This window comes from Molothrus aeneus, chromosome 4 (genome assembly GCF_037042795.1).
Source record: "Molothrus aeneus isolate 106 chromosome 4, BPBGC_Maene_1.0, whole genome shotgun sequence".
Classification (NCBI taxonomy): Eukaryota; Metazoa; Chordata; class Aves; order Passeriformes; family Icteridae; genus Molothrus; species Molothrus aeneus.
In genome coordinates this window covers 23815714-23843546 of record NC_089649.1, presented here as the reverse complement: position 1 = coordinate 23843546, position 27833 = coordinate 23815714, and the positions used below count along the sequence as shown (strand labels likewise).

At 50.0% G+C, this 27833-nt stretch overlaps 3 protein-coding genes across 7 annotated transcripts; 2 read left to right on the top strand and 1 right to left on the bottom strand.

Moving 5' to 3' along the window:
- Nucleotides 1-1523: 1523 nt before the first annotated feature.
- ARL9 (ADP ribosylation factor like GTPase 9) lies at nt 1524-7395 on the top strand. Of its 2 annotated transcripts, XM_066548984.1 has the most exons (4): nt 1524-1673; nt 2087-2255; nt 4969-5144; nt 6215-7395. In XM_066548984.1, the coding sequence occupies exons 1-4, from the start codon at nt 1524-1526 to the stop codon at nt 6392-6394; spliced, it is 675 nt and encodes a 224-aa protein (XP_066405081.1). In that variant the 3' UTR covers nt 6395-7395. The 2 variants fall into 2 exon arrangements, with proteins under 2 accessions (XP_066405081.1, XP_066405082.1); XM_066548985.1 differs by lacking the exons at nt 1524-1673; nt 2087-2255 and adding an exon at nt 3348-3422.
- A 630-nt stretch (nt 7396-8025) lies between these two features.
- SPMAP2L (sperm microtubule associated protein 2 like) lies at nt 8026-18161 on the top strand. Of its 2 annotated transcripts, XM_066548081.1 has the most exons (7): nt 8026-8367; nt 10425-10478; nt 11474-11596; nt 12561-12674; nt 12968-13088; nt 14749-14924; nt 15512-18161. In XM_066548081.1, the coding sequence occupies exons 1-7, from the start codon at nt 8345-8347 to the stop codon at nt 15624-15626; spliced, it is 726 nt and encodes a 241-aa protein (XP_066404178.1). In that variant the 5' UTR covers nt 8026-8344; the 3' UTR covers nt 15627-18161. The 2 variants fall into 2 exon arrangements, with proteins under 2 accessions (XP_066404178.1, XP_066404177.1); XM_066548080.1 differs by having other exon boundaries at nt 8026-10478.
- HOPX (HOP homeobox) lies at nt 17491-25040 on the bottom strand. Of its 3 annotated transcripts, none has more exons than XM_066548084.1 (3): nt 24814-25040; nt 20201-20376; nt 17491-17942 (listed from the first exon to the last, which is right to left on the bottom strand). In XM_066548084.1, exons 2-3 carry the CDS (start codon nt 20342-20344, stop codon nt 17865-17867), a joined length of 222 nt encoding a protein of 73 aa, XP_066404181.1. In that variant the 5' UTR covers nt 20345-20376; nt 24814-25040; the 3' UTR covers nt 17491-17864. The 3 variants fall into 3 exon arrangements, with proteins under 3 accessions (XP_066404181.1, XP_066404180.1, XP_066404179.1); XM_066548083.1 differs by lacking the exon at nt 24814-25040 and adding an exon at nt 20639-20737; XM_066548082.1 differs by lacking the exon at nt 24814-25040 and adding an exon at nt 20472-20632.
- Between the last annotated feature and the right edge of the window lie 2793 nt (nt 25041-27833).

The following is a 27833-nucleotide window of genomic DNA, read 5'->3' as shown; positions in this document are numbered from 1 at the left end:
GTGTGGTTGTCTGAGGTGCGCTTCCTCCTCCTTTGGCCTTGACCCTACATTCCTACAAGTCTTAGGTGCTGGGTTTATGAAAATAGGAGTGGTATAGCAGCATGTCAGCTTAAGCTCAGTGACTCCAGAGAGGGACCCAGAACAAAGGAACTCCTCAAGAAATACCTTTGAGACTAAGTGCCCATCCTGCATGCACCTTGCATGCCTCTTGGCCCAATGGTTATTTTTGATAGGGATCTTTAACACCTTACTGAGATGTTTCTCCGTGTTCGTGCAGGAAGGCTGTTGATGGTTCTTGTGAAGTTGCAGCTTTGCTGACAGTTGTCTCCTTATCCTCTTGCTGGCAGAGCAGGGGAACCAAAAAAAGCCCAGGAGTTAGGATAAACACATTTATCAACAACGAAAACAACAGTGTACTATCGATATTTTTCCTGTACTAAAGACAAAACACAGCACTATGTCAGCTACTAGGAAAACTAATTTCAGCTATGGAGGTGTAAGTTCACGGTTTGCAGCCTGAGGCTTCAGCAAATCCAGCTACTCATCCTGAGCAAGTAAAGCTAAGCAAACAGCATACTAAATCATACAGAATTATAACTATGTATCTCATGCTGCTGAAAACTTATTCGTGCTAAACTACTATCTCTCAACACAGGTATTGGAAATTCTGGTTTGATCTGAATGTAGCCAAAACATTTTTCCAGACACGGACTGTCAGTGGGTAGAAATGTGCCTTGGAGAGAGTTGTCAGATGTCAGCCCAAAAGGCAAAAGCTTCTGTCTGAAAGAATTTAAAGGCCTTAAAAGGTAGGGACTAAGGGACATGTTACTGTGGCTTAAGAAAAAAACAACTCCTGAGTCTCCTGGCAGTAAAAATCTACTATGCAGAATCCACTTTTTTTACCTTGCCTGTACAGTTGAGAGTATCTGAGAAGGGGGCTGAAAGTGTGTTGTCTGAAAGAAACCAGTTGTATGAATGGCTGGCAGGCACTTGCTGCCAACCGAGTGCTGAACAACGAATGTTGTTTTAAATTACTTCCCTGGGTGATGTGCCCCCACTTAGACAGCAGCTGATGACTACAGAGAGAGACCACTGTCCTGCAGCAATCCCGTGTTTGGAGGGGAGATACGGAAGAGAACGCAGTTCTGTTCTTCAGGCGTCTTCTCTGGTGAGACCTAGCACAAGCTCTGGCCTGATGGAAAGGCTGACTCGTGACACTGCTGGAGCCCTGTCCCTGTTACCTGGACAGTGTCCTCACTGCTGCGCTGGAGTTCTGGGTAGAACAAGCTGGGAGCAAATCCCGCGATGGTGGGAGCGGAGGGTGCAGCAGCAGGTGTGCGGAACCCCGTGGTCTTCCCGTACCAGCGAGAACCGCCCGCGGCAGAGCTCGTTCTCTCTTTCACCGCCACTCGCGTGTTCCCAGGCTGGCACTGGGAGCCCGGCTGGCGGCGGGGGGGCTGCGGGGGGCGCTCTCCGTGCGCGGTGCGGGTGCGCGGTGTCCGGTGCCCGCGGCCGGAGCGGCGATGGACTCCCGCCTGCGGGCCGCTGCGCTCTGCGGGACGGCGCTGGCCGTGGCGGGCGGCACGGTCGCGGTCCTCCGGGCCTGGGCCCGCCGGCGGAGCGCGGTCTCGCTGCCTGCACGCTCTGCAGCCGCCGCTGCCGCCGTCGATCAGGTACCGGGGCCGCGTCGGGGCGGCGGGCTCGGCCGCGGGCTCGGGGAACGCCCGCTGGGCCGCCCGGGGCCTCCCGGCGTGGCTGCGCCGCCACGCCCGTCTCGGGCCACCGCGACCTCGGCCCCGGCGGCACCCGGAGCCGAGGCGGGGCGGTGGCCGGGCTGGGGCCGCTCTCCCCGCTTTCCTGCCCCGCTTTCCTGCCCCCGAGGCCGGCTGGTGTCCCAGGGATCCCCCATCGCTGCGGCCGTGCGCTTGTGCCGCCGGGGCCCGCGGGCATCTTCAGCTTCTTCACCGCGATGGGGCTTATGCCCTGCCCTCCAGGTCCTTTGTTCAGTCCCCTTCTTTCCCCCAGCCCTGCTAAGCTTTGCTCTTGCCCCGGCTGCCCGGGTAAGTCTGCTGCCCTCGCTTTGCAGGGTAAAGGACACGGTAAGCAGATCCTGGTGCTGGGCCTGGATGGGGCTGGGAAGACCAGCATTCTTCACTCCCTGGCAACTAACCACGTCAAGCGCAGCATGGCTCCCACCGAGGGCTTCAATGCCATCTGCATCAACACTGAAGAGTCCCAGATGGAGTTTCTGGAGAGTGAGTGAACCTGTTTTAGTATCGTGTGCCATAGGGATCAGGCACATATTTTAATAGCTCAACGTCCCCAGATGACTGCTTCGATAATGTGAAGCTGTGATTATTTTCTCCTTGGAGATTCTGCTTTCCTACTCAGCCTTTTTGAAGGAGAAGACACAATGGTGTTAGAGATCAGTTTTCATTCAACCCTGACATGCTGGGAATTCTACTCCCAGAGAGAGATGGATAATAGCCTGATGGGGTGAAACCAGAAGAGGTTTCCCCAGTAAGTCCTGTGTTGTGGTCCATAGCTCTTGTACTGCTTCTCCTTGGTGCTCATGCCTGGCAAAGGGCAAGAGTTACAGAGGAATAAATAATAAGTGAATGAAGAGAGGGGGAAGAGAAAAACTTTGTACCCTTTCTGTTCAAAAGCTTCAGAAGTGGTATTTTCTAGTCTTTAAACAGTCTTTGGAATGTCTGTAGCATTTTGTTAAAATTTCTGTACTGTTGTTAGCTCTGATTTTTGGTTATTGTCTGTGCCTGCAGAGGGCATCTGCTGTGATGCCTTTGGTGCATCACAGCTGTTTGAGGTGCAGCTAGCTGATGGGAAAGGTGGAGGTCCTGGGGTCAGGTCACTCCCTGGTACAGAAAGGCTGACATCCAGCCTCATCAGTGCCTGCCTTCTCTGGAGGCAGGAGCTGCTCATTGGTTCTTGGTGTTTCTGCTCTGTGCTGTACCAGTGTTCAACTGACTCAGTTGGCAGCTAGCCCATAGATGCCTCTGTACTTTTAGCAGGTCTGAAGGAGTTGTACTCTTCCCAGGTAAGTTTTTGGGGTGTAGGGATGAGCTGCTTAGACAAAGGTTCATTCCCAATCTTACTACCATAGGAGTCTCTGCAGTGGTTTGGGGAAATTGTCTTTAGAAGGATGCTTGTCATCTGTGCCCCTCGCCTGATATGTAAGAGGGTGTCTCCTACTGGGATGTGCTTTGCCTGTCTGAGCCCAGAGAAACCCACAGTGTCTCTTCTCCTGCCTGGGGATGGTCTGGGGCCAGCACTGCACACACCACAGCAGAACCTGTTGTTTCTGAGTCGTCCTTCCCTCTCTGGTCCAGGTTGGTAGTGCCTGAGATGTGATGGCTGCGATCTGACCCATGGGAAATGCAATGTCTCAGGCCAGTTTCAGCCAGGTAAATCCATGCATGGCTCTCTAATCTGGTTACTTATCCAGTCTGTACCATTGCCTAGTCCAGGGGTTAGCAGCCTGTGCTGTGATCACACAGCACGAGGTGATCAGCAAACAGCAGGGGTTTTATTTTGTTGGCTTAGAGAGGTGGAAAACTGTTCTTTTTCTTTGTACCAGCATACAGATAACTGGATGGTATCTTGTCCACTGGAGGTGGTAGGAGCTCCTGCCTTCTGCTGAGTTCCTACAAGTTTGGGGGAAAAAAATGTTCTCTGTGAGGTTGCTGACCCCTGGGTTATGCTGTGCATGAATACACTTAAAAAAGGGAGCAGTGCTGAGCCCCTGCAGTATCACAGTACAGAATCGGGCTTCTGTCCCAAACATTACATGTCAGTCACAGCCCTTTGCCTCCTTTCCACAGTGGCAGACTTGCACTTCTGCTTCCAGGTACGTTGGGCCACTTGAAGAGGCAGGCATGCTCTAGTGAGAAATGTTACTTCCCTTTCCATATTCTTGAAACTACTGAACCCTTTTGACTTAAGTGAAAGCAAAATTGTTTTGACACAGAACAGTCAAAGAGGGCAATAAAAGATGGCTGTATAGTCAGACAATTTTGAAAAGAGCTCCTGTGACAGAGAACCCCAGATATTATTGCTTTGTAAACTTGCTGCTTTTGAGAGACTCACACATGCCTTTTGAGCACCTCAGTACTCTTTGAGTGAGTGGTTCTGCAATGTGCCTGAAGACCACCTAGAGACCTGAAAACAAATCTGAAATACTTAATATACTGATAGTTATTCCTTCTATTAAACTCAGCAAACTGCTGAATTCTTTGTCCCCAGATGGGAGCAACAATCTCAAACACCTTGCTGCTTACAGTTTCACCAGAGAATTATTTTAAGACCTAGTTTTGAAGGTGAACTGCTTTCCTCTGTATCCAGCAGAGAAGAGCTCATGGAGAAATGGATGCTATGTGAAGATTACTTCAAAGGGTTGCCTGAAGAGTCTGCTGGGACTAGATTTTTGTCTCTTCCTTAAGCACCTTTGGTTATTGACAAAACTGTGGGAGTTTTGAGCTAGTTCTTAGTGTCATACAAATACAATGAGAGCCCTCCACACCTCAGAGCTAAATTTCTCCTTTGGAAATTGTACACCTGCTTTGTCCTAAAATGAGATGGGCATTTGGAGATAGCCTATATGGGGACATTTGGTGTTTTTGGACACTGAACCATTTTCTACTCTCTTACTTGCTTGAGATCAAGAATCAACAAGGCAGAAAGCAACTGTAAAGAAACTGAACACAGAATCCTCTCAAAATAAGAATAAAATGGAAAGAATTTTTTTTCCCCCAGAGCATACACATATGCCTTCATGGGACCTGACTGGGGAAAATAAAGCTGTTTTCAGTCTCATGTACAGTAGCTCAAATACTTTGAGGTTTTGGTAATCCAAATATCTTGGGTTTTTGGCACAGGGCCTGCTGTCTGCACCTCTGAGAGCAGTGCTGTTGAATTACTTGCTGAGTCCTGTGCTGCTGTCTTCTCTTCCAGTCGGGGGCAGTGAATCTCTGCGCTCATACTGGAACATGTACTTGCCCAAAGTGCTGTTGCTGGTCTATGTCGTGGACTCGGCCGATCATGCCCGACTGCCTGTGGCGAAACAGCTGCTTCATCAGCTAATCCAGAACAACTCCACCCTGCCTGTGGTAGTTCTGGCCAACAAGCAGGTAAGAGTTCCCTGCTGCTGCCGCAGCTTGGGCTGGCAGCAACTTTGGAAACAGCAACAAAGCCTTTCAAAAGAGGCTTCATGCCTTTAAGGAGAGCACACAGCTGGGAGTCTTTCTGGCACACCTGTTGACCACAAAACAAAATAATCTGAGGTTGTTTTGGATCTACGAGATGCAGGTCCTGTGCTTGGTGAAGATGCAATCAGAGCTGTGGGTAGAAACTGCTGTACAGTTGCAGGATTTGGGAGCTTCAGAGAAGACCGCAGTTAGATCTGAAGTTAGGTTTCTGTTCTGAGTATCTGCCTAGAAGTACCACTTCACCTAGGAGCAGCTAAAGAGTGAAGCACTGTTGTTTGCCTTCAGACTGGTTGGTTGCTCCTAAGGCTGCTTCTGAAATCTGAGAGAAAGAGCAGCTTTCCTCACAAGGCAGTGCTTCCTCCTAAGATCTTTGTGGAAGTCTCAATGAGTGGTGGTGTACCTGGAAAAGAATTGGACCTCTGCAACAGTCAAATGACAGAAGAGCCCAAGGGTTTTAATCACAGATTCTCTTTTACCAAGGTTGCGTGCTCAGTTTGCTCTACGTTGTTATCTCCTAAATTTCTTGTAACTGAGGCCCATTACTAGTAGTCATTTCTGTTACTCTTGAACACAAGTGCAGGCTTGGGCTTCATCAGACTCAAATGCATCAGGAACACCGGTGGCTGAGAAGGCAGGCAGGGCATGACTGTTGTATATTTGCCCTTTTCTTGTAACTCTTTGCTGGGCACCTGGGTCTTGGGCCACCAGTGCTTTTGTCTGCCTTGTGCAGGTGGTCTTACATAGATATCAGAAACAGCGGAATTGGTGTAGAAATAGAAACAACTGTACCCGTATTCAGGAAGAAGTTAGGTTAGAAATTAACTCTTTTCCCCAAGGCATTTTAGGACATGGGAAGTGACCTCATAAAAGGTACAAAAGAATGGTGCCCCAGAGCCTTTGAGACTCCCTCCTGGACAAAAGCAGTGGCTCAAAGTAGGAATGGTGCCACTACTTCTTGCAACTAACAGGGTTGTTTTATTTTTGTGTAACAGGACCTCGAAGGTGCATATTGCATCACTGATATTCACGATGCTCTGGCTCTGTCTGATATTGGGGACGAGAGGAAGATGTTCTTGATTGGTACCCATGTGGCAGAAGATGGTTCTGAGATCTCCTCCAGCATGCAGGATGCCAAGGAGCTGATAGGGCAGCTGGTTTTGGAAACACAGTGACTGCTCTTTTCTTAAAATAAACAGGTGTTTGCAGCTGAGGGAGAGCACATGTTAGTATGTGGGCAGTTTGCAGTGTGGCAGCTGAAATTAGCAGATATGCTTTCCTGTTGGGTGTGGAATTCCTCTGAAAGTGGTATCTAGTTGGTAAGAAAATCTTAATTTATAGTGGTTTGAAAATACGTTTGAGAAGTAGTCTATTTTTAGCATATTTGTAGGAGAAAAATAGTCTGTCTCTTAGGCAGCAGATTTAAGGGAAAATATAGCTTAGATGGGCTAGATAACTTCACGTCAGGTGGGAATCAAGCACTGATTTCCATGGAAGAAAGTTGCATCCAGTGAATTTAACATGGCTTGATGTCTCAGGTTAAAGTGAAATATGTTTACTTCACAGATTTTACAGAACCTTTTTAACAGTGGTGTTCTGTTAAAAATGAGACCTCACTTCTTGACAGTGTCAGAAATTTAAAATGCTGCAACTAGTATTTTTGACAGTGACAGTTCTTGTTGTGTTGGACCCAGTTGTTATGGGAGTGGCAAATTGGTAATCTGGAAATTGGGTTGGTTACTGCTTCTTTAGTGGGTAAGAACAAGAAAATGAAAGCAGTAATATATTGTTTATTTGCCTACAAGCAAAAACCCAAAATTGTGTAATTTGAGGTAGTGACTGGTTGCTTTTAAGTTAAATTGGCAGCAAAGGTGGAAGACTTGTCCATCAGGTTGAGCAGCTTATTTAAGCTTAGTCCAAGATGTCCTCGAGCAAGTAGTCTTATTTGTGAAAACCCTGTTGTTTCTTGACGGTGGTTTCTGTTAGCACAGCAGGTGAGGGAGGTGACAAGCTGCTGAAGAGTGTCACTTTCCCAGTGTCCTCCTAATTATACTCCAAGGACATGACCTAGGAGCAGTCCTGTAAAGGACCTGTTTTGCACCCGCATCTATTGTACGAGGCTTTTACGGTTTTGTCCTTTGTAACAGATGCATAAAGCAGAAAATTCCACCCTAAACACGGGTCCGGGCTGCTCTCTTCTTTTCCAGCTGGGGAACAAGATGTTGGGGTGCGGGAGGCACCCTGGCCCGGCCAGCATGACAGGGCCCTTGTCACCCCTTGCGGGCACAGGCCCGGGCCGGGCCGGGCGGAGCCGTTGGGCGGGGCGGGGCGGCCATGGAGGCGGCCGGGTGCCTGCACGGTCCGTGCGGCCTGCACGGTGCTTGGGGCCGGGGCGGCCCGGGGCTGGCCATGGAGGCGGCCGGGTGCCTGCACGGTCCGTGGGGCCCCAGCGGCCCGGAGCCAGCCATGGGGGCGACCGGGTGCCTGGACGGTCCGTGCGGCGTGCACGGTGCGTGGGACCCCAGCGGCGCCGGGACCCCCGGGCGGGGGCGGCCCCTCCGCCCGGCCCCGGTGGGCTCGGGCAGGGAGGGCTCCCGGGCACGGTGGGCTGGCTGGCGCCGGCAGGCCTCGGCCACAGCGGCGGGACTGCGGGGTGCCGGCCCCAGTTCATGGCCATCGCTGCCGTGGCTGGTGGCTGGTTTTCCTGTCATCCCGTATCCCACACCCCCTGGTTGTTTTATACTGGCGCCTGGTGCCAGTTTAATACAGCTGCTATTTCCCCGAGGCTCTGGAAACCTGCCCTGGAAGCTGCTGAAGGCAGTCATAAGGGGTGGCTGTAGAGTCAGGTGGGAGCCTCCGGGCTGGTGACCACTGGTGCTTGCGGTGCTCTGTCCTGCAGCTTTGGGGGCTGCCAGCATCCCCCCGTGAGGAGCAACCACTGGAGAGGAAGGTACCAGGGAAAAGCAGTACGAACATCTGCTGAGCAACTGTCCTGAGGAGATGCACAAACTTCATCTGCCATGTGATTATTGCACACTTAAGGGCAGGCAGCCCAGGCTCTAGGTGTTATCAAGCTTTTAAATTCACCTGTTCTTGTCTTTGCAGTGTCAGATTACACACCTTGCATGTGGGTGTACCCACGAAGCAGGTAAGAAGCCGTCCCCTCCTGGCTGGGTGTTCAGGCCAGTGCCCCATGTCTCTTGAGAGGGCTCAGTTGGGGATTTACACCAAGCAGTGAGTCAGTGTAGCGGATGACACTGTGATAAATGCTTGAGGGGAAATTATGTCCGGTTTTGCCCTTACCTCAGCTTCTGAAAAACATCCAACCCTCCTGCCCCTTTAAAATGGAAGCTGTGACTCTTTGCTTTACAAGGAATTGATCTCAAAAGGAGTTGATCTCCCTTAAGCAATGAGTGTGTGAATGCTCAGACAATGCAGGGGAGGTGTTTCTGTGTCTGGCTGAAGCAAGGCCTTGCTGGGAAGCATGAACAGGCCCAAACAACAAAGGCTCCACCAGGGCTGTCTTGTCAGTGAGGTGGTTTAACCCCTTCAAGTTGCAGAGCTGCTGAAGGTACATCCTGAGTGAGGACGCCTGTCTGTCTAGAGCTTTTGCCACGATAAATGTAATCTTTCTTTTTGTAATTGGAAAAAGAACAAAAACGGTGCCAAGTGAGTTGAGAGACCTGATCTGAATGTATGCGTGCCTCATTCTTTGGCTGGATCATGATGCAAGCTTTGCACAGCATTGTGGGGCACTAGGGCCATGTGCACTATGTTGTGCTAGATTTGGCTGTGGCTGTGTGCTGGATCTGTGCCAGCAGCTGAGGAACAGCAATGAGCCTGCTTGCAGAGATAGGGCCAGCTCTGCAACACAGCTAGGCTGGGGGGAACCTCTGTGTGCTAATCCTTCGCCCCCTTGCAAGGAAAACCCTCTAGGGACCCGCTTGGGACTAAAGAGCTTAAACTGGGTTTTGGCTCCTGAAATGACGTCTGCCTTCCTGACCGTGTCCTGTCTTGAACTGGTGGCAGGGAGCCAAAGTCCTACAGGCAGCTGCCTCTGTAGGATCTCAGCAGGAGCTGCGTTTGCAGCTCTGTGGCCCAAGTTAGGCGTGACAGGCATCTCATGCAGTGACGATGCTGTAACAGCAGCCTGCCATTTCAGGGATCTCTGTGGTGCTGAGCTCTCTGACAAGAATTTGCCAGGGCTTGGCATTTTACTAGCAGTATTAGCCCCATCAGAGAAACCACAGGTGTGTCCCCACAGCACAGATTGTTTTCTGTTGGCAAGTATCTCTCTCTGCTGGTGTCCTTGCTCTTCTCTAGGGCCATGCTGCTGCATTGTCAGGTGGTATGGGGCAGGGAAGCAATGCCTCAGGCTTCCACCTTCTGTGTTTTTTCCATGGTGGAGCACTTCCACAGCTGCCTGCACAGTGTGGTTGTTCACCAGCTGGCTGTGGGTAGGCACCTGTGGCCCCAGTGGGTGGGTATGGGCTTGGTCTGTGACATCAAGAAGTTGTGTAACACACTTGTGGCACTGGATTATCTTGTTCTCCTCTCAGTACCAAGGCTCATAAAGTTCAGGCACTTCCCAGTCACTGGGACTTCGGGCCTCAGAAGTGATACCTGATCTTCATGAAAGGTTTTGGTCTGTTGTATATTCAGTAAAAACATTTCCAGAGCTGTTCCTAGGGCAGAGACTATGTATGTTCCTGTGTCTATACAGCATCTAGGACCTCTGTGCTAAATGGACTGAAATAAAATGTGCTCCTAAAGCCATGTGGAAACACAGTGCTGTCCCCATGGTGCCTTTTAGTAAACCATGACGTGGTGATAACAGGTGTTTGTTCATCTGGGCTCCCATAGGCTGGGAGACCATCCTTCTTGTACCTGTTTTATGGTATGTTATTGACCAGAAAAGTTCCTTCCCACTCTCCAGCCATCAGTGGAGGCAGAATTGCAAATTTGTGTCTCTTCAGTCTAAGAGAAAACACAAAAATTCATGGGCTGGTGAGTTTGCCAGATTAAATGGGTGGAAAGTACTTGAAGAGAGAGGTCCTTAAACACACTCTCTCAAGGGAAAGGAGGCAAAAGCACAGGGCTTTGAGAGTGTTTGTATGGCTTTGAGTACAGCAGTAGCTTCTTTATGCTTTGTTGGTTTAACTGTATGGTTAATGGCATGTTTGTCCTTTTCTACAATTTTGGCAGGATAGAGGTACTTGCAGACCCCAAGCCACTATTTAGCCAAGTCAGCAGTCCCACGTAAGTAGGTGTTCAAACAGACTTGCTCAAGGGCTGGGGACTGATGGGACTCAGCCAGAGCAGACCCTTGGCTATTGTCTTGCTACTCCTTTCCCCTCTGCCCCTAGAAAAGCAGACTGAGATGTTCCATACTTGAAGGGCTGCCTTCAGTTTGCTCTTTCAAGTGCTCAATCAAAACCCTGGGCTTGACCGGAGCCTTGCCTTTGTTGCCCCATCTGATCTGAGCTGCCCAGCTGAGATGTTGTGGGGTAGGATGGTGTGTGGTGCAGGGTGACTGGGCCATGGGAGCCAGGCTGCTCTGTCCTGGAGGATACAGCCCAGCTTTAGGAACAGAGCTGCTGTCTGTGTGATGTGATCAAACTACAGCTTGACAAGCCAGGGCAACAGTCTCGTGATAACATCTCTTCTCCGTTATCTGTATGGGTCTTGAATAAAGGCTCCACAAACCCATTGCCCTGCTGTTCCCTGTCCCAACTACCCCAGTACCCTCTCCCATCATGGCCTCTCAGTGAGGGATGAGCAACTCCAAATTTGCCCTGGGCACAGGAGAGTAACCACTAACCTGCTGTAAAACCTCACCCACTTTCCATGGCACACCCTGACTGTAAAGTTGTTACTATTTTCACTGTCATACCTGCGGTATAGTTGGGTGGTAATGGTGAGGCAAAAGAAATGCAGTGATGAAACTCCTCCAGGGGTTTCAGAGATGTAATGAAAGGACCCTTTCTGCACATCCACTGGTAACTAAAACCTATCACTTTAAGAATCTTTTCCTTTTAGTTGACAACAACCAGCAGGAGAGTGTTGGGAAATTCAGAGCCACAGAAGGAGAATGCTCAGGGGGTGCTAGTGGCACTTTGCAGGTGTGGGGAGCTATAGGGTGGGGGTGTGTGTGTGTGTTCCACCCTAGCCTAGGCAGGGAAGGATAGCCCTAGCAAACACATTTCACACATGTGCCTGCTACTAAAATTCAACAACCTTGCTGTTCCTGCTAGGCTTGTATGGGGAAACCAAGAGACGATATGGAGTCTCACACCTGGTGCTATGACAGCTCGACCATCTGCAAGAACCTTGTATCTGTGCAAGCCCAAGAAAGATTTTACCAAGTATGGGCGCAGGTCAGTGATGTGGTAGCAGATCTTGGAGAAGGAGGCAGCTCAGAGCATATTCTCTAGGGGGGTATACTGGCTCCCAGGGAAAGGGGAGATGCCATCTTCCACTTAAACCTCTGCTGTCACTGCATGGTGTAAAAAGTAGATAATGTTTTGGAATTGAAATGAAAATTGATGTAAAAAGTATAAATTACTGTGGTGCTGCATTACTTGAAGCAAGTAATTTGTAGCTCTGTTGGAGAAGATGAAGCTCTTTTGGAGTCAAAGTGGTGGTTGCTAGTCTGTGAGAAGTCCTAGCAATGAGAATGGAGATGAAACTACGTTGCACTCCTGGCTTTCCTCTACCTGAAGGAATCTGAAGGAATGTCAAGATATGCATGTCTGTAGTTTTCTCCCTTCTGCCACTATCACCAGTTATGGTCTCTCATCCTCCTGAGAGCTACTGTCTCTTGCTAAAGGTGTCCATACAACAGCACTTACTGCCTTTCTTCTTACCTCTTCTTCCTTCTTCCCTGGTGATGACAGGCATATTCCAACAGTTATGCTTGTTTGAAAGCTGGATGAACAAGGCACTAGGGGAGACACCAAGATGAAAGGAGCTAAAAGGGCACAAGGTGCTATCAAGCCATTGTAACAAAGAGGTTTCCAAATTGGCAGAGCTTACCAACATAAATGCTGCTAGATGTTGTGGAAGAGCTTCAGGAAAAGCCTAGACTTTGAAAGCAGTGCACCAAGAGTGCTTGAAAGAGGACTCTTCACATGCCAACATGATTTAAAGTGAGGAAATCTCAGGTGTAAATGCCTGTTTGTTCATGGCTTTTCCATGTGCTCCAGTGCCAAATTTTGTTCATGCAGCGGGCATGGATGTTTAACCAGATTTAGGTTACCATCTGCAAGGATCATGTTCTCTGTCAGTTGCCTTTTGCTAGCTCTTCTGTGCTGCTTCTCAAAAATCTTTCTTTCTGTACAGTTGCAGACCAGTAATTGGTGGGAATCCCCTGCTACCGAAGTATGGCTACCCTTCTGAACGGCTGCTGAGGTTGTCTGAACCTAAAAAATACCTCCCTGCTTACCTGGAACAAAGGTGAGAGGCTAGAAAGCCTATAGGGTGCTATAGGTAGAGCCTCGGGTCCTGTAGCATCAGTGGTGTCTAACAAGTGCAGGAACAGAGCATGGGTAAACAGAGGGCAAAAATGCAGAGCAGGGTCTCTGCTGGGATTAGAACTTCTGGATTCTCTCATGGGATGAGTTCTACACTGGAAATGGCCACAAGACAAAGCTGCCTTCTACTGCAGCAAATGTGAGTCTTAGACAACCCAGCTGCTGCCGGATTGGAGAGCATCTGTGAGTGCCAGTGCCATGACTCTGTGCTTCCAGATCCCGTGAGACCCCGGAGTGGCCTGTGTCCCTGGCTGCACAGAACTACAATGCCTCCAAGCGGATACTGCAGCTTGCCCAGCCAAAGGGGTTGCATCCAGACTTCATGCCGCCCAGAGAGGTGAGGAGGAGGGTACAGGGATGCAGCAAACTGTCCTGTGTCCCACCCCTGGATGTGCCCAGTGTGTGGAGGGGAGAAGCTGCCTGGTTCTGCTGCAGTTTATGGCACTGGAAGAAGCTGCCTTTTCAGAGAAGAATGTTGTCTTTGCAAATCTCCTGCTGGGAGACAAAAACCAGCCAGGTTGGAGCAGCCTAGTATAGCAGGAGAGCCAAGGGAAGCATCTGGGCTACATCCTCTGGGAAAGTGGAGAAACCTGATGGAAATGGCATGTTTAGCTCTTAGGGAGTAGTCATGTTTGTAGCTGGGCAACTGTGCTCCTATCTGAGTACACAGGGGGCATGAGATTGCAACTACTGTGTGTATTTTAACTACATTTTGCCAGAAGCCTAATTTATATTTCTGAGCTTGTTCCTTTTAGGTGGGTCATTGCTTTGGCAGGGGTGAAAGGGCTTGGAGCAATCTCAGATTACACTAATTTCCATGGCAAAGACTAGGTTTTCTGGATGCAGCCTCTGGGGCTGGGAAATGGGAGTCTGGGCTGGAGCAGGACTGGGCAACAGTAACCCTGTGAAAAATTTTGGAAGTCCCCTGCTGGAGAAGTAATCACATTTTCTGTAGGAATGCAGTTAACCATAGCAGCAAATTTACTCTGAAATCTGAATGTCTCTCCTTAGCAGGGAAGTTATTTGATTTGGGCAAGAAGATGAATATAAAAAACATGGAAGGAATTTCTCTGTACTTTTACCTGACTACATAGGCTCTCATTACAGGCACTTCCCTCCTGGCTCTGAGTGGGCAACAGCTGGGGAATCCGTATAGCACCAAAATGACTTGATAGTTCAGGTGGAAAAAAATAATGGATTCTGGAAAATTAAGAGTGACCATGTATGGGTCATGGTCACCCCAGGGAGGGTGCTGGGATGTTCATCCCTGTGGAGAGGGAGCATGTCCCTGTGGGCTGCTGTACAAGCTCTGTGTCTGCACGTCCCTCCCCCATTCTGGGTCCGTGCAGGTGCCAACCCAGGTTTCCAGCTTAGCAGTCTCGGCCAGTGCATCGGCGCGGGTGCAGAAGCTGGCAGAGCCCTTGATCAGGGAGATGACCTGCTGCACTACACACACCAAACCTGGTGTTGTCATGTCTCCGGTAAGGCAGCATCACCCGACATGGATGGGACTTCTGGCAGAGAAGTGGGCACAGGTGCTCAGTCGCTTGTGGCTCTCTTCATGTCAGCCCTGGATGTGCTGCTCTCCGTGAGGCTGGCATAGCTGCTTCCTGAGCTGGAAAGCAGGACTTGTCCTCCATTCAGAGCATGAACTGACTCCCAGCACATATCCCCAGAGAATGGCAGAGCTGTGCCTAACCTGCACTTGTAGGGATGGGGATAGGTGGACAAGTGCCTAACTGGGATCTCCAGTGCTGGGGGTGGGTTGGACGAAGGGCTGTGAGTAACAGGAGGCTGGAGGGCAGGTTGTGGGACTGACGAGGCAGTGGTTTCTTCTTCTACAGTTTGCCTGGTGCCAAACACAGCTGAGGATATGATTGTGTCCCATCTGTGTGCGGTCAGTGCCTGTGAACCTGGTAACTCTGAGTTGGTTGCAGGCTGAGCACCCTCGAATGCCAGGAGCATCTCTAAAGGCCTTCCTCCCCATTCTGCCACAGGTTTCCACGTCATCTCGGAAGGTAATTGCAAGCCCTCGGACCATTGAGCTGTCAAAGCCCAAACAACTCCACCCTAAGTTCATGCCTGCGCGGGATCCCGAGTGGCCTGTGACAGAGGCTGCCAAGCGTGCAGTGGCTACAAAAAGAATTGTGGGGCTGGCCCAGCCTTCCTCAAGGTAGGTACTGCTTCCCTGTCCCGGGAAAACGATCAGCTGCCAGCCCATTTAGTGTGGCTCATGGCACCTTGTTCATTTGTGTTTGGCCAGAGAGATTAGGCCAAGATTGGGAAGTGCTCTTCCACTTCCAAAATGCCTGGGTTTTATATATTTGGGTGAGTTAATGCTACCTGGATTGTGGTTTAAAAAGCCCTTTTGAGGTAGAAGGAGAGTCAAAAGAGAAGAAACAGGAACTCTTTAATTCCAGCAGAATTACTGGTTGGGACTTGTTATTAATTCCAACTATAAAAAGCAACCATCTGGCAAGGGCAGAGTGTAATACACTCCTGTTGCCCAGCATGTTGCAGCTGACCTCAGCCCAGTCTGCAGGAAGTGCTGGGAGGATGTTTCACAGAGAGTGGGGGAATGCCTGGCTGTAGTGGCTGTGAGAGATACTCCTCTCCTGACGACAGCATTGGAGGTGTGATGCCTTTTGTCCTCCCTTGACAGGGAAGGGCAGGCTTAGGCGGATGTGTGGGAGCTTGCAGGCAGCTGACAGCTGGCCTTGCTGCAGTCAGGATTGACTATTGCTACCCTCTCTCCTCCAGACCTCGTATGGGCTTGACTGCACTCGACCCAGATGCGTTCAAAGTGAAAGAGAGGGCTCTGAAGGCGGTTTGTACTCCACGGCTCGCAGAACTAGCTCAACCAATTAAGCGCTAAGCTCCTTCAGAAATGCTCCTGCCATCTTCCCACATCACCCCTTGGAACATCACTCTCTCTGGCTGTGCTGTGGCTGGAAAATCTCTTTGAACACAGCGCAGAGGCAGCACTCAGCAGAACGCTTTCTGGGAGTTAAAATAAAATCATCATTCCTTAAGAATAGTCATCAGGGAAAATAACAGAATTCAACTTAATGTGGGAAGACTCTCTCCCTAGGATGGGTTATGTCTGGAGTTTCTCTCTTGATTGTTTTGCTGTAATAGTTTAAGAAGTAATGAAACAACTGCTGGGGGAAGGCAGCACAGGAACTGTCCTTTCATGAAGGGAAGTGTGGCAAACTAAACTCAAAAGCATGCACTAAGTTGATGCAACACAACTCCTGAATTTAGGTTTAAAACTTTTTGCTAAAGTTTTAGCAAAACTTTAGTTTAGCAAAACTTTTGAGTGTCAGTAAGAAGATCTTCTTACTGACACTCAAAAATTTTATGCTTGTGACAGAAGTAGAAATGCAAAAGGCTACAATGTATGTTGAGTTGGCTTGGATTTGGGACCTATTTTCTCAAATGCCTGGAGAACAGGCAGATCCAGTTACATAGGTGGGTTAAAGCTATGTGGTTCAGATACTCAGTTGTGTGACCCTGGGCAAAATAAGAGAGTTCTGCATTGGGATTTTTGGAGCCTAACTCAAAAAATCAGAGTTCCCCTCAGTGTAAAAGAGAAGGCAAGTTGCAAAGGCTAAGCAGAAAACAAGTATTGATGCCAGTGTCTGCAGACCAAATGCTGAGCTCCATTCAGGTCTGTGGGTGAGTCAGTTTGGCAGCTGAATTGCAGGGGAACAACACAGCCTGTGCAGGGCATGACATAAAGGGAGAATGCTTTTATCTGCTACCTGCAGGGTCAGTGTGTTTTGCGCTGGCTGCCCAACCACTGGTGACAGGCTGGAGATACTGAGGCAAGAGAGATGCTCACCAGTCAGGGACAAAAGCCACAAATGAGAGCATATGGCAGTTTCAGAGCCAATGTATTTTAATCTTCCCTTTGTTAAGCTGATTCTCCTTCCAAAGGAGTAGAGGCAGGTGACCACAAACCAGAAGGGGATTAATCACAGGATCCATTAATTGATTCAGTAATCCACTAAGCAGAGGACTTTTGAAGCCTTTTGAACAAGGTAAGGTCACTGGGAAATTGTCCTGGTTATTTTTAGACCAGGCATTGTCCTGTGCCAGGAAGGATGAGAGTCTGGACTTCGTGCAAGAGCCCCAGTGCAACTGCATTCCTCAGGCTTGAGAATGGCTGGGGGAGACTGGGGTCTCCCCCTAAAACCCCCATGCTGTGGGGGAACCCCAGCACCACCATCCTCTGCCACCCCAGGGATTAGGAGGTGTGTGGGGCTGTGTGGGCTGCCCTGCATGGACCCACAGGTGCCCTAGGAGATGAGGCTGCCCATGGCTCTCCCATGGCAAAGGGAAAACCCACTGTGCCCACTGAGGCTGCCTGGGAGAAATGTTGCCCTTCCAGAGGAAGGAGTCTGCCTCCTGTCATGGGGGCAGGGAGCACAAACAGGACAGAGCACAGCTCCTCTCATTAAAAAATGTTGGGTTTTTGTAATTGCACTGGGTAAAACTCAAAACAACCCATGAGTTCTTTCTCTTTGGTGACCTTTAACAGAAAGGTAAAAAAGGCATTCAAGGGGTGCTTGGCTTGGTCTGATTATGGTGTAGGCACTTGGTTTGCAGTATCCAGAGCTGATTTAGGCACATTGAGCCAAATCAGGTCACTTGAACAACACACTTGGTTTTCCAGATGCCCCACTCTCTGGATGATCTGCACCTTAAAGCTCACACACACACTTTGCCTCTGGGGATTGTAAGGAAAAGGAATCTTTATTTCTTCCTTCTATATTTGAACAGATATCATGGCAAAATTTTTGCAAGCCTGGAACGAGGGCATGAAATTGCGCTTTCTTGTGCAGCTGCTGTTAATGGGTGGGAATCACAAGATAGGTTATCAGCCATCAAAAGTTGTATACACACACATGTGTGTATATGTGTATATATATATATATATTTCTATATAGTGGGTTTTTTTCTGGTTATGTACATGTTAAATAAGATTTATGTTAAATAGCAGAGTATTACTTTGTATCGCAAAACCTATTGCAACAGAAGAACTCCAAGGAAACCCACTGAAGAGCTTCACCATCCTTTATAAGAGGCAAGGGGATTGGAGCAGCATCCTCTAGTCCCTGACAGACCCGCTTTCTGAGGGCAGCCCTTCAGACTTCCTCCACTCCGCCAGGCGCTGCTTGAACCATTTCTGGAGAGAAAGAACAAAGCAGAGACTGAGTGCACTGGGCTGAGCAAAGCCTCCGAATCACTCTTCTAAAGGTGCAGATATCAGCACGTGGGACGAGGCAAGGGGAACTCATGGTGCTGTTCCCAGGCAGTGCAGGCAGCCAGGATGGTTGCTCCTGACTGAACAGTCTTGTAACCTACATGTGCGCCTCCTTCAAACTCATTTCTCTAGCTCACTTCAGACCTTGACAGCATGGGTGAGTCTTTTTTTTATTGCTGTGAGCCCAGGTTTTTCTTGCAGAGTAAGAGATTGGCTGAGGAGCTGGATGGTGTCTGTTTAAATGACTGGAGAAGTGAAAAAATCCTTTGCAAGTTCCAAACTGACAGGAATTGAAAGCTCACCTGTTTCAGAAGGCATGAGAGGTACAGCACATTGGCTCTCCAAAAAAATTAAGAACAAATCTATTTTTAAAATTGTTTAAAAATCATCTTAGTTTTAAGGCAATACGCACATCTATGTTAGCAGCACTTAACACTATGTCTGCTGTAACTTAGCATCTGGAAATCTATTCCAAGAGCTGCTGATGCCACTTCAAGACAGCCACAATTTAAAATATTAGATAAAATGTATTTGGTTAAAGCAACACTACCTAAGAAGAAAAGAAAGAAAAGAAATACTACTCATGTGCCGGAAGCACAGCTCAGCCTTTTCTTTGGCCATGTGCCTGTGATTCCTTTTGTTGCAGTTCATTTTGTTGCTATATTTGTTCATGGTTATTTTTGAAACTATTATGCTCCATAATGATACAACCACAGTGCTCTCTATAAGTGCCTCTCACACTCACACTGCCTTTGACCACATCCAGTCATACGATTGACAGCCTAGCCTTCTCTCAAAAGTTTCACTTTCTGTCCTAAATCATAATCTCCTCTTTGCATCTCATCGTTACTGAATTTTTTATTAAAATGGCTGCTATTTCTAGATGATAAAACACTCCAGATGACAGGGGCAATGATTCCCTGTGTTCTACGCAATGCAGGCACTTTGCAGCTCACCACCCCAGTCTTGATCCTGTCCCTGACATGACCTCCATCTCCAGATCTCTAGGAGCACACTGGATTAGTGGTAAAAGATAGCTATCAGGGAGGATTTTAAGACATCTACAGAGGTGCCCTGGGCATATATGGCCCGTGTTTACAAGTTGCTGTAGGGGAAATAAAAAGGATTCGTGCCATTTCTATGGAGAAAAAGGTATTTTAGGGGTACTGCCTCCTTGCTGCCTCAAACAAGCAGTGATTGATACCTGCCTGTCACCAAAGCACAGTCCACTCCAGCTGAGGACTATCTGTGCAATGGATGCTGTTCCAGCATCTTTCCCTGGGACAGGCTAAATGCTGACATTGCCAATTTGGCTTTGCTGAGCGAGAGCCAGGCTTGGCAGCTCTCTGCAAACTGCTGCTAACTTTCCAATGGGATGGATTTCTTTTCTATACCCATAAATGCTTCCGTGGGTCCAGTAAACACCTACATCCCAATGAGCTGCACTGCCACCTGAAGGAACTGGGAAGAAGCCGTTTTCTTCTGAAGCCCACGGTAGCCTGCAGGTAGCCAGCTGGATCACAGGGCTTGGTGGCATTCCCAGACAGTGGCAGCCTGTCCCTGTGGAGGGATATTTGGAGGCCTCTATGTCTCCTGGAGAGGCTGACAGACTTGCCTGACATCGGGGCTTTGGGACGCTGACGGGGGGAAGGTGCACAGCCTGAGAATGTCCCACAGCATATCCTGCAGGAATTGCATCTACCCTCTATCTGTTTTAAAATGACAGTAGTTTCTTCAGACATTAAAACCAGCAGTAGTTTGTGCATCCAAGACTATCAGAAATAGTTTGGAAGAACAGCATGCACAGGTTGTAAATTCAGGAGCAGAACACGTGGAGTGCAGGAAGGATGTGGGGTACAGGGAGGTGCTGTGTGGCATTGGAGCTCTCTGGGTGCAGTTAGGAGTGTGCTGGGGGTTGCAGAGGTGCAGAGGAGACTTGTGGACGCAGTGAGGAGAGTGCAGGGTGCACAGTGGTGCAGGGAGCACACTCAGGGAGCACATGGGGCACAGAGGAGTGCAGGCGTGTGGGGGGAGCATGAGAAGGGCAGGGGTGCTGTAGGAAGCCTGTGGGGGGACAGACAGGTGTATGATAGACCAGGGCAGGCAGGAGATGTGGAGCACAGAGGCATGCAGGGGGAGCAGGGCTGGTGCCAGGGGCAGGATGAGGGGCATGCACTCACCAGAGTCTGCTCCTCGGAGAGCCCAGTCTCAGCAGCGATGAGGCACAGTGTGGTGGGGTCAGGATGCTTATTCACCTTGCAGAAGTGGTATTCCAGGATCTCCAGCTGCTCCTCAGTGGGAATCACTGGCTTTTCCATGGCCATCTCCTCCTGGGGCAGGGCTATGGGGCCAGGCACTGCAGAGAGGGCCTGGTGTCATTGCTCAAGCTGGGAGTGGCCAGTGGGGGCCACACTTGCTGAGCCCCAGATTTGCCATCCATATCCCACCAACCTTCCCCCCGACCCCAGCTGTGGCCTCTGGCTGCAGCAGGACTCAACTCCCTTCCCAAAGGCATGCCAGGGAGCTCAGCTGGGAGCACCAGCCCCCCAGCAACTCCTGTCTCATTTCCTCACTGCAGCGAGCACACGGCAGCAATGCCCAGCGCTGAGCTGTCTCACCATCCTCAGCTGGCAGGAAGCTGCAGGCTGCTCAGCACTCCCCTGGTGCTGTATTTATAGCCAGTGTCACTCCCATGGGAACGATTCCTGTTTACAGCCCTATTTAGGCCTGGGCGTCACTTAGGAGTGATGTCACAGCAATGGGCATGTTCAGGGGGTTAATTTAAAGACATTAGTTAAAAAATATTATTTATCCTCTAGGAGAAGGGACAATATCTGACATCTGACCTAGTAGGTGGTTGCTTATTTTTTTTTCCCCTGCTTCCCAGTGATCAGGCAAGTTTGTGCAAAGGAATGATAAAACAGAGCATACGTGATCTTCTGGGAGCATGGTCTTTGATCCAGAAACCACCCTGTTTCCCCTCCTCAGGATCAGTGTCCAGGTCCTTCTCTTAGCAGTGTGGCTGGACATCACATAATGCTGGCCATGAGAAGGTGAGCTGCACTGTTTTAAGTAATATTTAATGTTACCACACATGGGCATTAACAGTTTGTCCTATTGTTCCTGAGCATCACTGAACTGGTTAGTTGATTGATTGGGTTTTGGTGTATAAGTGTTCAAATCCTCAAGGACTGGACCCAGTGTATGTCTGTTGTTCAAGCACTTGCTGCCTCTGACTGGGGTCAGTCCTAGGTGCTCCCAGCAGAGGCAGCACCAAGAAGCCCATGTTTTCCTCCAGAGTTACCCTTGTCCCACTTGTGCTTTGCATAATCTCTGGAAGATTTGGCCCAAAAGAACACGCAAAGCAAATGCATCTTGGCTAAGTCCCACACCTCTTTTCTGCTGGGCTTCAGGTTTGCTTTCACATGGCAGAGGGTCGAGCTTGCTAATTCAGTCAACTAAAACAAGGCACTGCCCCCACACAGCATGCACAAGTCCCTTGATGCTGAATCACTGTGGTGTTTTTGAAACCAGGCTGTGGGGTATTGGCAGGGGAGGAGCTGGTTGCAAAAATGTGGCCTTTCTTGATCTGCTCTCCTGCTGTCCCAGTTGCCTGGCCCATCTCTGTCAGGTTGGCTGGTTGGTGTTGCTGGTTCTCCAGTGCTGCCAGGAGCCCTTGGCCCTTCTTGGGATTCCTGTGGGCCATCTGCTGCAGACCTGCCCTGCTTCCACACTGCAGTCCAGCTTTTCTTTCCCTTTGGCTCTGGAGTGTGATCCTGGAACATCCATCATGCTGCACTCCTACTGCGCAGGTTTAAACCCAACTGCTTTCTTGGTTGGCTGGTAACTCACCTTTAGGTACCCTGGGGTACTGAATGCCCCAGGGCTTTCTCTTGCTGACAGAACTGCTAGGATGGAGCTCAGCTTCAAAACTGTCTTGCAGCTTGTGAAGAGCCAGGCACAGTGAGAGGCTGGAGAGATCCTCTTCTTTGAACTTTACCTCATAAAACAAAGATCCCCCTGAGCCTCCTCTGCAGAAAGTGCTTTGACTAATAAAAGAATCCTTTGGTATTTGAGTAGGGGCTTATAAATAGACTAGGGCTGGTTGTGAAACAGCCCACTCTGCTTGAGTCACTTGGTAAATACGGATTGTAACACAGAAGTTGTGTAACATCGGAGCACCTCTGAGTGCCATAGAGTGCTGGTAGACAGTACAGACAGTATGACCCACCAGCCCTGGGTGGACTGAGGAAAGACCATCTCTAACCCCAGGTACTGCAAGCCAAGCTGGCCTTGTCTGCAGTGCGTTGCAGCTGCCTGGGCTTGCTGAAGTCAGCTCAGTTCAGAAGCATCCATATAGAGAGGGGGCATCATAATTCAGTTCCTCATTCATGTGAGGTAGTAGGAGTCTGCTGAATGCTGCTCAGCTACCTTAGATGTTTGTAGACCTCTGGAAAAGATGCAGGGGTAGAAGGAGGTCCCCTGGACTTGAGGTGCTGCTCTCCAGCACTGTGGCTGCCAAGCTCTCCATGAGGCCAAAATGCAGATGAGGCCAAGCTCAGGCCACAAGTCCTGCCTCTTCTTTTTTCAGCACACAACTGAGCCACCTGCCCTTCCCATAGAAAGCCCAGCCACAAAGGGATCCTCATTACATCCAGATTATGCATCTAGCCCGGGCCACCAGCAGCAACATGCCTTGGCAGCTCATAAATCACTGTTTGCAGCCTGCTGCATTAATGTGCATTTATGTGAGTGCATGGATTTGCATAGGGAGCTCGTGCTTCACCTTTCATGTTTCACCTGCACAGCTATTTCTGCTTCTGATGATCTCCAGCTTCCTGAGGCATTTCCCCACAGGACACAGTATCTTCTACCTGCTGGCAGCTCAGGGTGCCCCAGCAGGTGGGATGTGATGCCTGATAGCTTTTCTTTGTGTCCCCCCTACCCCTGCTCTGGAAGGAGTACAGTTTTTACCTCTCAAGGTTGTGAGATGGGTTTCAGGAAAAGGCAGAAACCCTGGGGCTCCTGGAGGGCTTTGCAGGTCTCCCCACATCGCTCCAGTATGTCCTGGAGGCTTTCAGGAGCCATGTGACCCCTGTGCAGCATATGGCCTCTAGCACTTGGCACCTCCTGGATGCTAAATTTGGAGGTATATGACACGACTTGAGGGCACCAGGAGCACCTAAATGGCCAGACTGGCCCTATTGAGACCACTAATCATCTGCCCACTACTTAAATGGAGCCTTGTTTAAGCCCAGGCATGCAGCTGGGCTTCAGGCTGTCCAACATCTCTCCCTGTACAGGAAAGGTGGTTGTCTCACATTTCTTTAAGCCTGTCAGAAATATGGAGACTCACAGCTGTTTGGCTTAGCTGCTGAAAAGCACCACTTCTTACTGCTTTTTTCCTCTTAAATTTTTGACAACATTGAAAAAAATGCTTTTTCAGTGCAAAGAATGTTAGCCAGAATTCAGCAGGGCTGTGGGGCTGCAGTTGTCATTCAGCTGGGGTTTACTCACCCAGGCAGAAATGACAATTCCAGATGCACTGTCACAGGGAAACCACCACACCTGCTCTGTCCTAAGTGTCAGGCTAAGGACCCCTGGGGAATTCACACTTGGCTCTGACTGTCGTGGTTTTAGGTAGAGCAATGTGATAGCAGAAGATTGCTAGTGGATCAGCAGCTGCCTGGGCTGTGGGCAGCTCCAGCCAGCATTGCTATGTACATGACAGCACCTGGTGCTCTTAGTGTGGCTGATAGGGCATTAAAATGCACCTTCAGGGCCATTTTGGAGTGAGCAGACAAAAGGTAATGGCTGATGGACACAAGGTGCAGCGAGAGAAAGTCTTATTATAAATATGTAATACTCTGCCCATGTCCTGTGGTTGCACCCAGCTCCCCAGAAACACCCTGGGGTTACTAGCAGGACTCCTAGCTCTGGCCTGAAATGGGCAAGGACATCTTTCTGTGTCCCAGCATGCTTGTCCAGCACTGCTAGTGCGGTCAGCATTTACAACCCTGGCAGAAATCTGCCACTTTTCCAGAAAAGACGTGATCTCTGTTTGCTCAGCTTTGCTTTTTTGAACAGTAGTCACAATAGCTGGCTGGCTGTGCAGCTTTCTAATGATTTACTGCACCCAAAGCTCCTGGAAATCTCTCTGAGCTGTAGCTCCTGCCGAGCTGATGGGGCTCCATAGCCTCTGCTGGGCTTCTTGACCCCTTTCCCAGTGTTCCCACTGTCAGGGCTGGGATGTGACTGGAGGCATCTGCATCTGGTTTTAGCTTGCAGCTATTTCCTGCCACTGCAGGGATCAAAATAGCAGTTCTCAATGCAATCGAGCTCTTTTACCCTCCCTTGCTCTGCTGCAGAGCCATGTCCTGTCCTGAGCTTTGCTCATCCTCCTGCTGCGGGGTGGCTGTGGATAACATCAGCCAGCATGGCGCACAGGATAAGGTGGGACAGAGGCTTTAAAAATAAACCGGGCCCTGTCATAAATAAGGAAAAAACACCTGTCATGCATCCTGTAAACTACCCGTCCAGTCTTTTAGAAGATAATATCGGGTAGGAACAAAGCAAACAGGAGCACAGCAGCTGCTGCAGCAGAGGCAGGATGCCGTGGTGGCCTCTGCCTGGGGGTCTCTCTTGTGCCTGCCTCAGGCATGAGCCTTCCTGCCCTGCTGGGTGCAGGTCCGACCTCCTCAGCATCAGTACTCACAGGGGAGCTCTTCCCTCCATCCCATCATCCCCAACTGCAAACCCACCCCAGCACCCCCTGCTCAAAGCCTGTGCTTACCTGGAGCTGGCAGGGACCAGAAGTGTGTAAAACAAGAACCCCGCAGGTCCTCGGGTGACTGCTTAAGTATCTGCGTGTGTGTTTGACAGGCGGGGACCTGAAAAACCTGCCGCAAATCACAGGAGCTGCCGGGATCCACAGCCACTCTCTGGGCTGGTAATTCAGGTTTGGCACCCGCTCCCTTTGGCAGGGCTCCCCCGCGCTCCGTGGCCGTGCGCTCCGCGGGCTCTCGGTGCCCGGCGGCCGTCGGGGCGCGTCCCGCCGCGCTCGGGGCCGCAGGACGCGGTCCCGGCCGGGGCCGCTTCCTGCGGGGGTACAGGAAAGGTGCAGGCGGGGTGCGGCGGAAACTGCGCGTCGTGCAGCGGAGCGGCAGCCGAGCCCGTCCCGCCCGGCCGCGCTGCCTCCCGCTGCGCCGCTGCAAGGAGCCCGGCCTGATGGAGCCCGGCCTGATGGAGCCCGCAGCGCTCGCTGCTCTGCGGAGCTGGATTCTCATCTCGCTTGAGTGTCTTGCAAATGATGTGTCCAGCTTTAACATTCCTGAGCCTGCTGTCATTTTAGTCAGCCCTGTGATCGCGCCAGGCTGGGTGTAAGGGCAGGACTGGGTCCTGGATCTGTCCTGCTGCTGCTGCGGCCCTCAGAGGCACAGCCTGCCTGGGGATGGGGAGGAGAGCAGGGCATCCTCTGCCAAAGCTGTCTCCTCGATTAAAGTGCCCAGGAGCCTGCCGTTCTCAGTGTGGTGGTCTGGGAGCATTAGACAGCAGCTTAAAAAGAGGCATCTTGTGGGGTGGAGTGCAGTGGGGAGGGGCTGATTTTTCTCTCAGTTTATAGACAGCTGGAAGGGATGCTGGAAAATGAGAGAAGCTGAAGAAAGGGCTCATGAAAAATTGAGTATGGCTTGCAGTGGCTGAGATTATCTGCCAGAGCAAAACTCAAACTGGCACAGAATGCAAAAGCTGTGGAGCTGTCTGGAACAAGAGGGAGGGAGCCCTGACCCTGGGGAGAAGTGGATGGACAAACCCAGGCAAGAAACCTGCCATATGTTTAGCAGTGAGCCAAGACCATCCTTTAGAGGTTTTGTAATTTTGGGGGAAACATGGGCCAGGGCAAGGAGATTGCAGAGATCTGTGCCAAAGGACAGGCAGACCTGTGCCAGTTTTCCTAGCGCAGGATGACATTGATCAAGCAAGATCAGGGGATAGCTTCAATGCCTGATAAACCAAATGGTGCTGTTCAGTGGCTGCCAGAGAGGTTTTTGGGAGAAGACTTGATCCTGCATGCCTTGGGCAGGCACCTGGCCAAAGGAATATGTCCTGTTTATCACTGGTGCTAAGCAACAGGAGCATAGCTACAATGGGTGCACACAAGCGGATTGGACAATGTGACCAGAGGATGGCTCCAGGAGCTGTGCTTGGGGGCATCAGGGGACATTCAAGGAGGCTGGAGCAGACCCCTGCAGCAGGACTCAGCCTGGGATTTCAACCCCATTGTGGGAAGGTCCAGGCAGAGGTCCCAAACTGCATGCTGACACGTCCTTGGGGGAGCTCTCAGGGGTATTGCTACTTATCTGCCCCATGTCTGTGCTCTGCTCTGGCATCTGCTCTTGGCCAGCCTCGGTGACAGGACAGATGGGAAAATATTCTGATCCAGAAAGATTTTCCTATGTTTGTATGCTGTCTTTTCTTTATTCCTTCCATGCATATGCCCCAAGAGTTGCAAAATGTGAGTAACATGGCCTGCAGGAACAGGATAGGCTCCTCTCTTCCCTTGTTTATTACTGTCAATGGAGAGAAAGTCTTTAATGTGGAAAAACCCTTTTCTCTTAGCCTGTGAACCCAGCCCAGGCTTGCACTGGGAGCACTGGCAGTGACGTGTTTCAGGCTGAGATGCCCCATTGAAATGGTTCCAGAGGTACTGGGAGTCCTGCAGTGACAGTGTGAAAGTCATGTCACAAATCTGTGCACATCTGGCTGGCACATGTTAATGCTTCTCTGACCTTTTCTGAAATCTTTCACACCCCATTTCTCCTCCTGGGAGAGGGTCGAAGTACTGCTGGAATTTATGCCTCACCTGATATGAAGAGATCCTGTCCCAGAGGATGTCCTTTGTCAGCAGAATTAGATTAAACAGAAACAAAATGAAGGGTGCATCCAGGCCCATCACAGAGACTTTCTTCCTGTTGAGAAGAAGTACAGCTGTTGTGATGTACATGTGATAATTTTGCATAATACTGTGGCATTACAGGAAGGGGTTGGCAGCTGCAGCCTGCATTCAGCACCCCACTGCTCTGGACCCCTCCTGAAGAGGGCTTGAATATCATCCATGCTGCTCCATGGCAAGATATTGGCTGAGGTCACTTTTGGGGGGGAGGTGGGGTGGGCATTGAACACACAGATCATGCCCACCCTGGCCCAGTTGATGTCCCTTTAACACTGCATGGAGACAGAATGGAAAAAAACATGGAAAGGAGAAGGGGGAAGCAACTTGTCAAGCCATCAGGATAGAATGGGCTCTAACACAGCTTTTCTGTCTTGTTCATGTTTCCTCCTTTTCATGCATGTGTCTATCTTGAATTTTGCCATGTTTTCTTTCCTGAAAATGAGGCTTAGCACCAGCACCACTTGTCTGGGGATTAAGCAGAGATTTTCTTCCTTTTTCTGAGTATGTGAATTAAAAAATACATGCTTTCCAGACTCTACCCCAACCCAAGTGGCAGAGAGAGTGCAAAAGCTTTCTTTCTCCCTCTGAACACCCCAATGCAAAGGAAAACCTCAAAAGCCATCTTCTGTTTTGTTTACCAGTGGGTTTTTTTTTCCTGATGTGCTGGGGTTTTCTGGCCGCTAATCCAAAAAAAAATGTGGCTGGAAACAAGGCTTTACAGAATATTTTGGCTTCCATTCAGTTAGAGAAGAGTTTTCTAACTAGTCAGTACTGACTCACAGGACAACTCTTGCAGCTAACCAGATGAGATTTCTACCTCCATACCCCACTTGCCCCATAACAGCATAAGAGATTGGTTGTTC

Excerpts from the sequence above, each read along its gene's own strand:
- ARL9 (XM_066548984.1), top strand. The coding sequence starts at position 1,524 with ATGGACTCCCGCCTGCGGGCCGCTGCGCTCTGCGGGACGGCGCTGGCC. Across the intron at positions 1,674-2,086 it reads CCGCTGCCGCCGTCGATCAG|GGTAAAGGACACGGTAAGCA; the intron begins GTACCGGGGCCG and ends CTCGCTTTGCAG. Across the intron at positions 5,145-6,214 it reads TAGTTCTGGCCAACAAGCAG|GACCTCGAAGGTGCATATTG; the intron begins GTAAGAGTTCCC and ends TTTGTGTAACAG.
- SPMAP2L (XM_066548080.1), top strand. The coding sequence starts at position 10,363 with ATGCTTTGTTGGTTTAACTGTATGGTTAATGGCATGTTTGTCCTTTTC. Across the intron at positions 12,675-12,967 it reads CCTGCTTACCTGGAACAAAG|ATCCCGTGAGACCCCGGAGT; the intron begins GTGAGAGGCTAG and ends CTGTGCTTCCAG. Across the intron at positions 13,089-14,748 it reads ACTTCATGCCGCCCAGAGAG|GTTTCCACGTCATCTCGGAA; the intron begins GTGAGGAGGAGG and ends ATTCTGCCACAG.
- HOPX (XM_066548082.1), bottom strand. The coding sequence starts at position 20,535 with ATGCCTTTGGGAAGGGAGTTGAGTCCTGCTGCAGCCAGAGGCCACAGC. Across the intron at positions 20,377-20,471 it reads CAGCTGGGGTCGGGGGGAAG|TGCCTGGCCCCATAGCCCTG; the intron begins GTTGGTGGGATA and ends CCCTCTCTGCAG. Across the intron at positions 17,943-20,200 it reads TCTCCGAGGAGCAGACTCTG|AAATGGTTCAAGCAGCGCCT; the intron begins GTGAGTGCATGC and ends CTTTCTCTCCAG.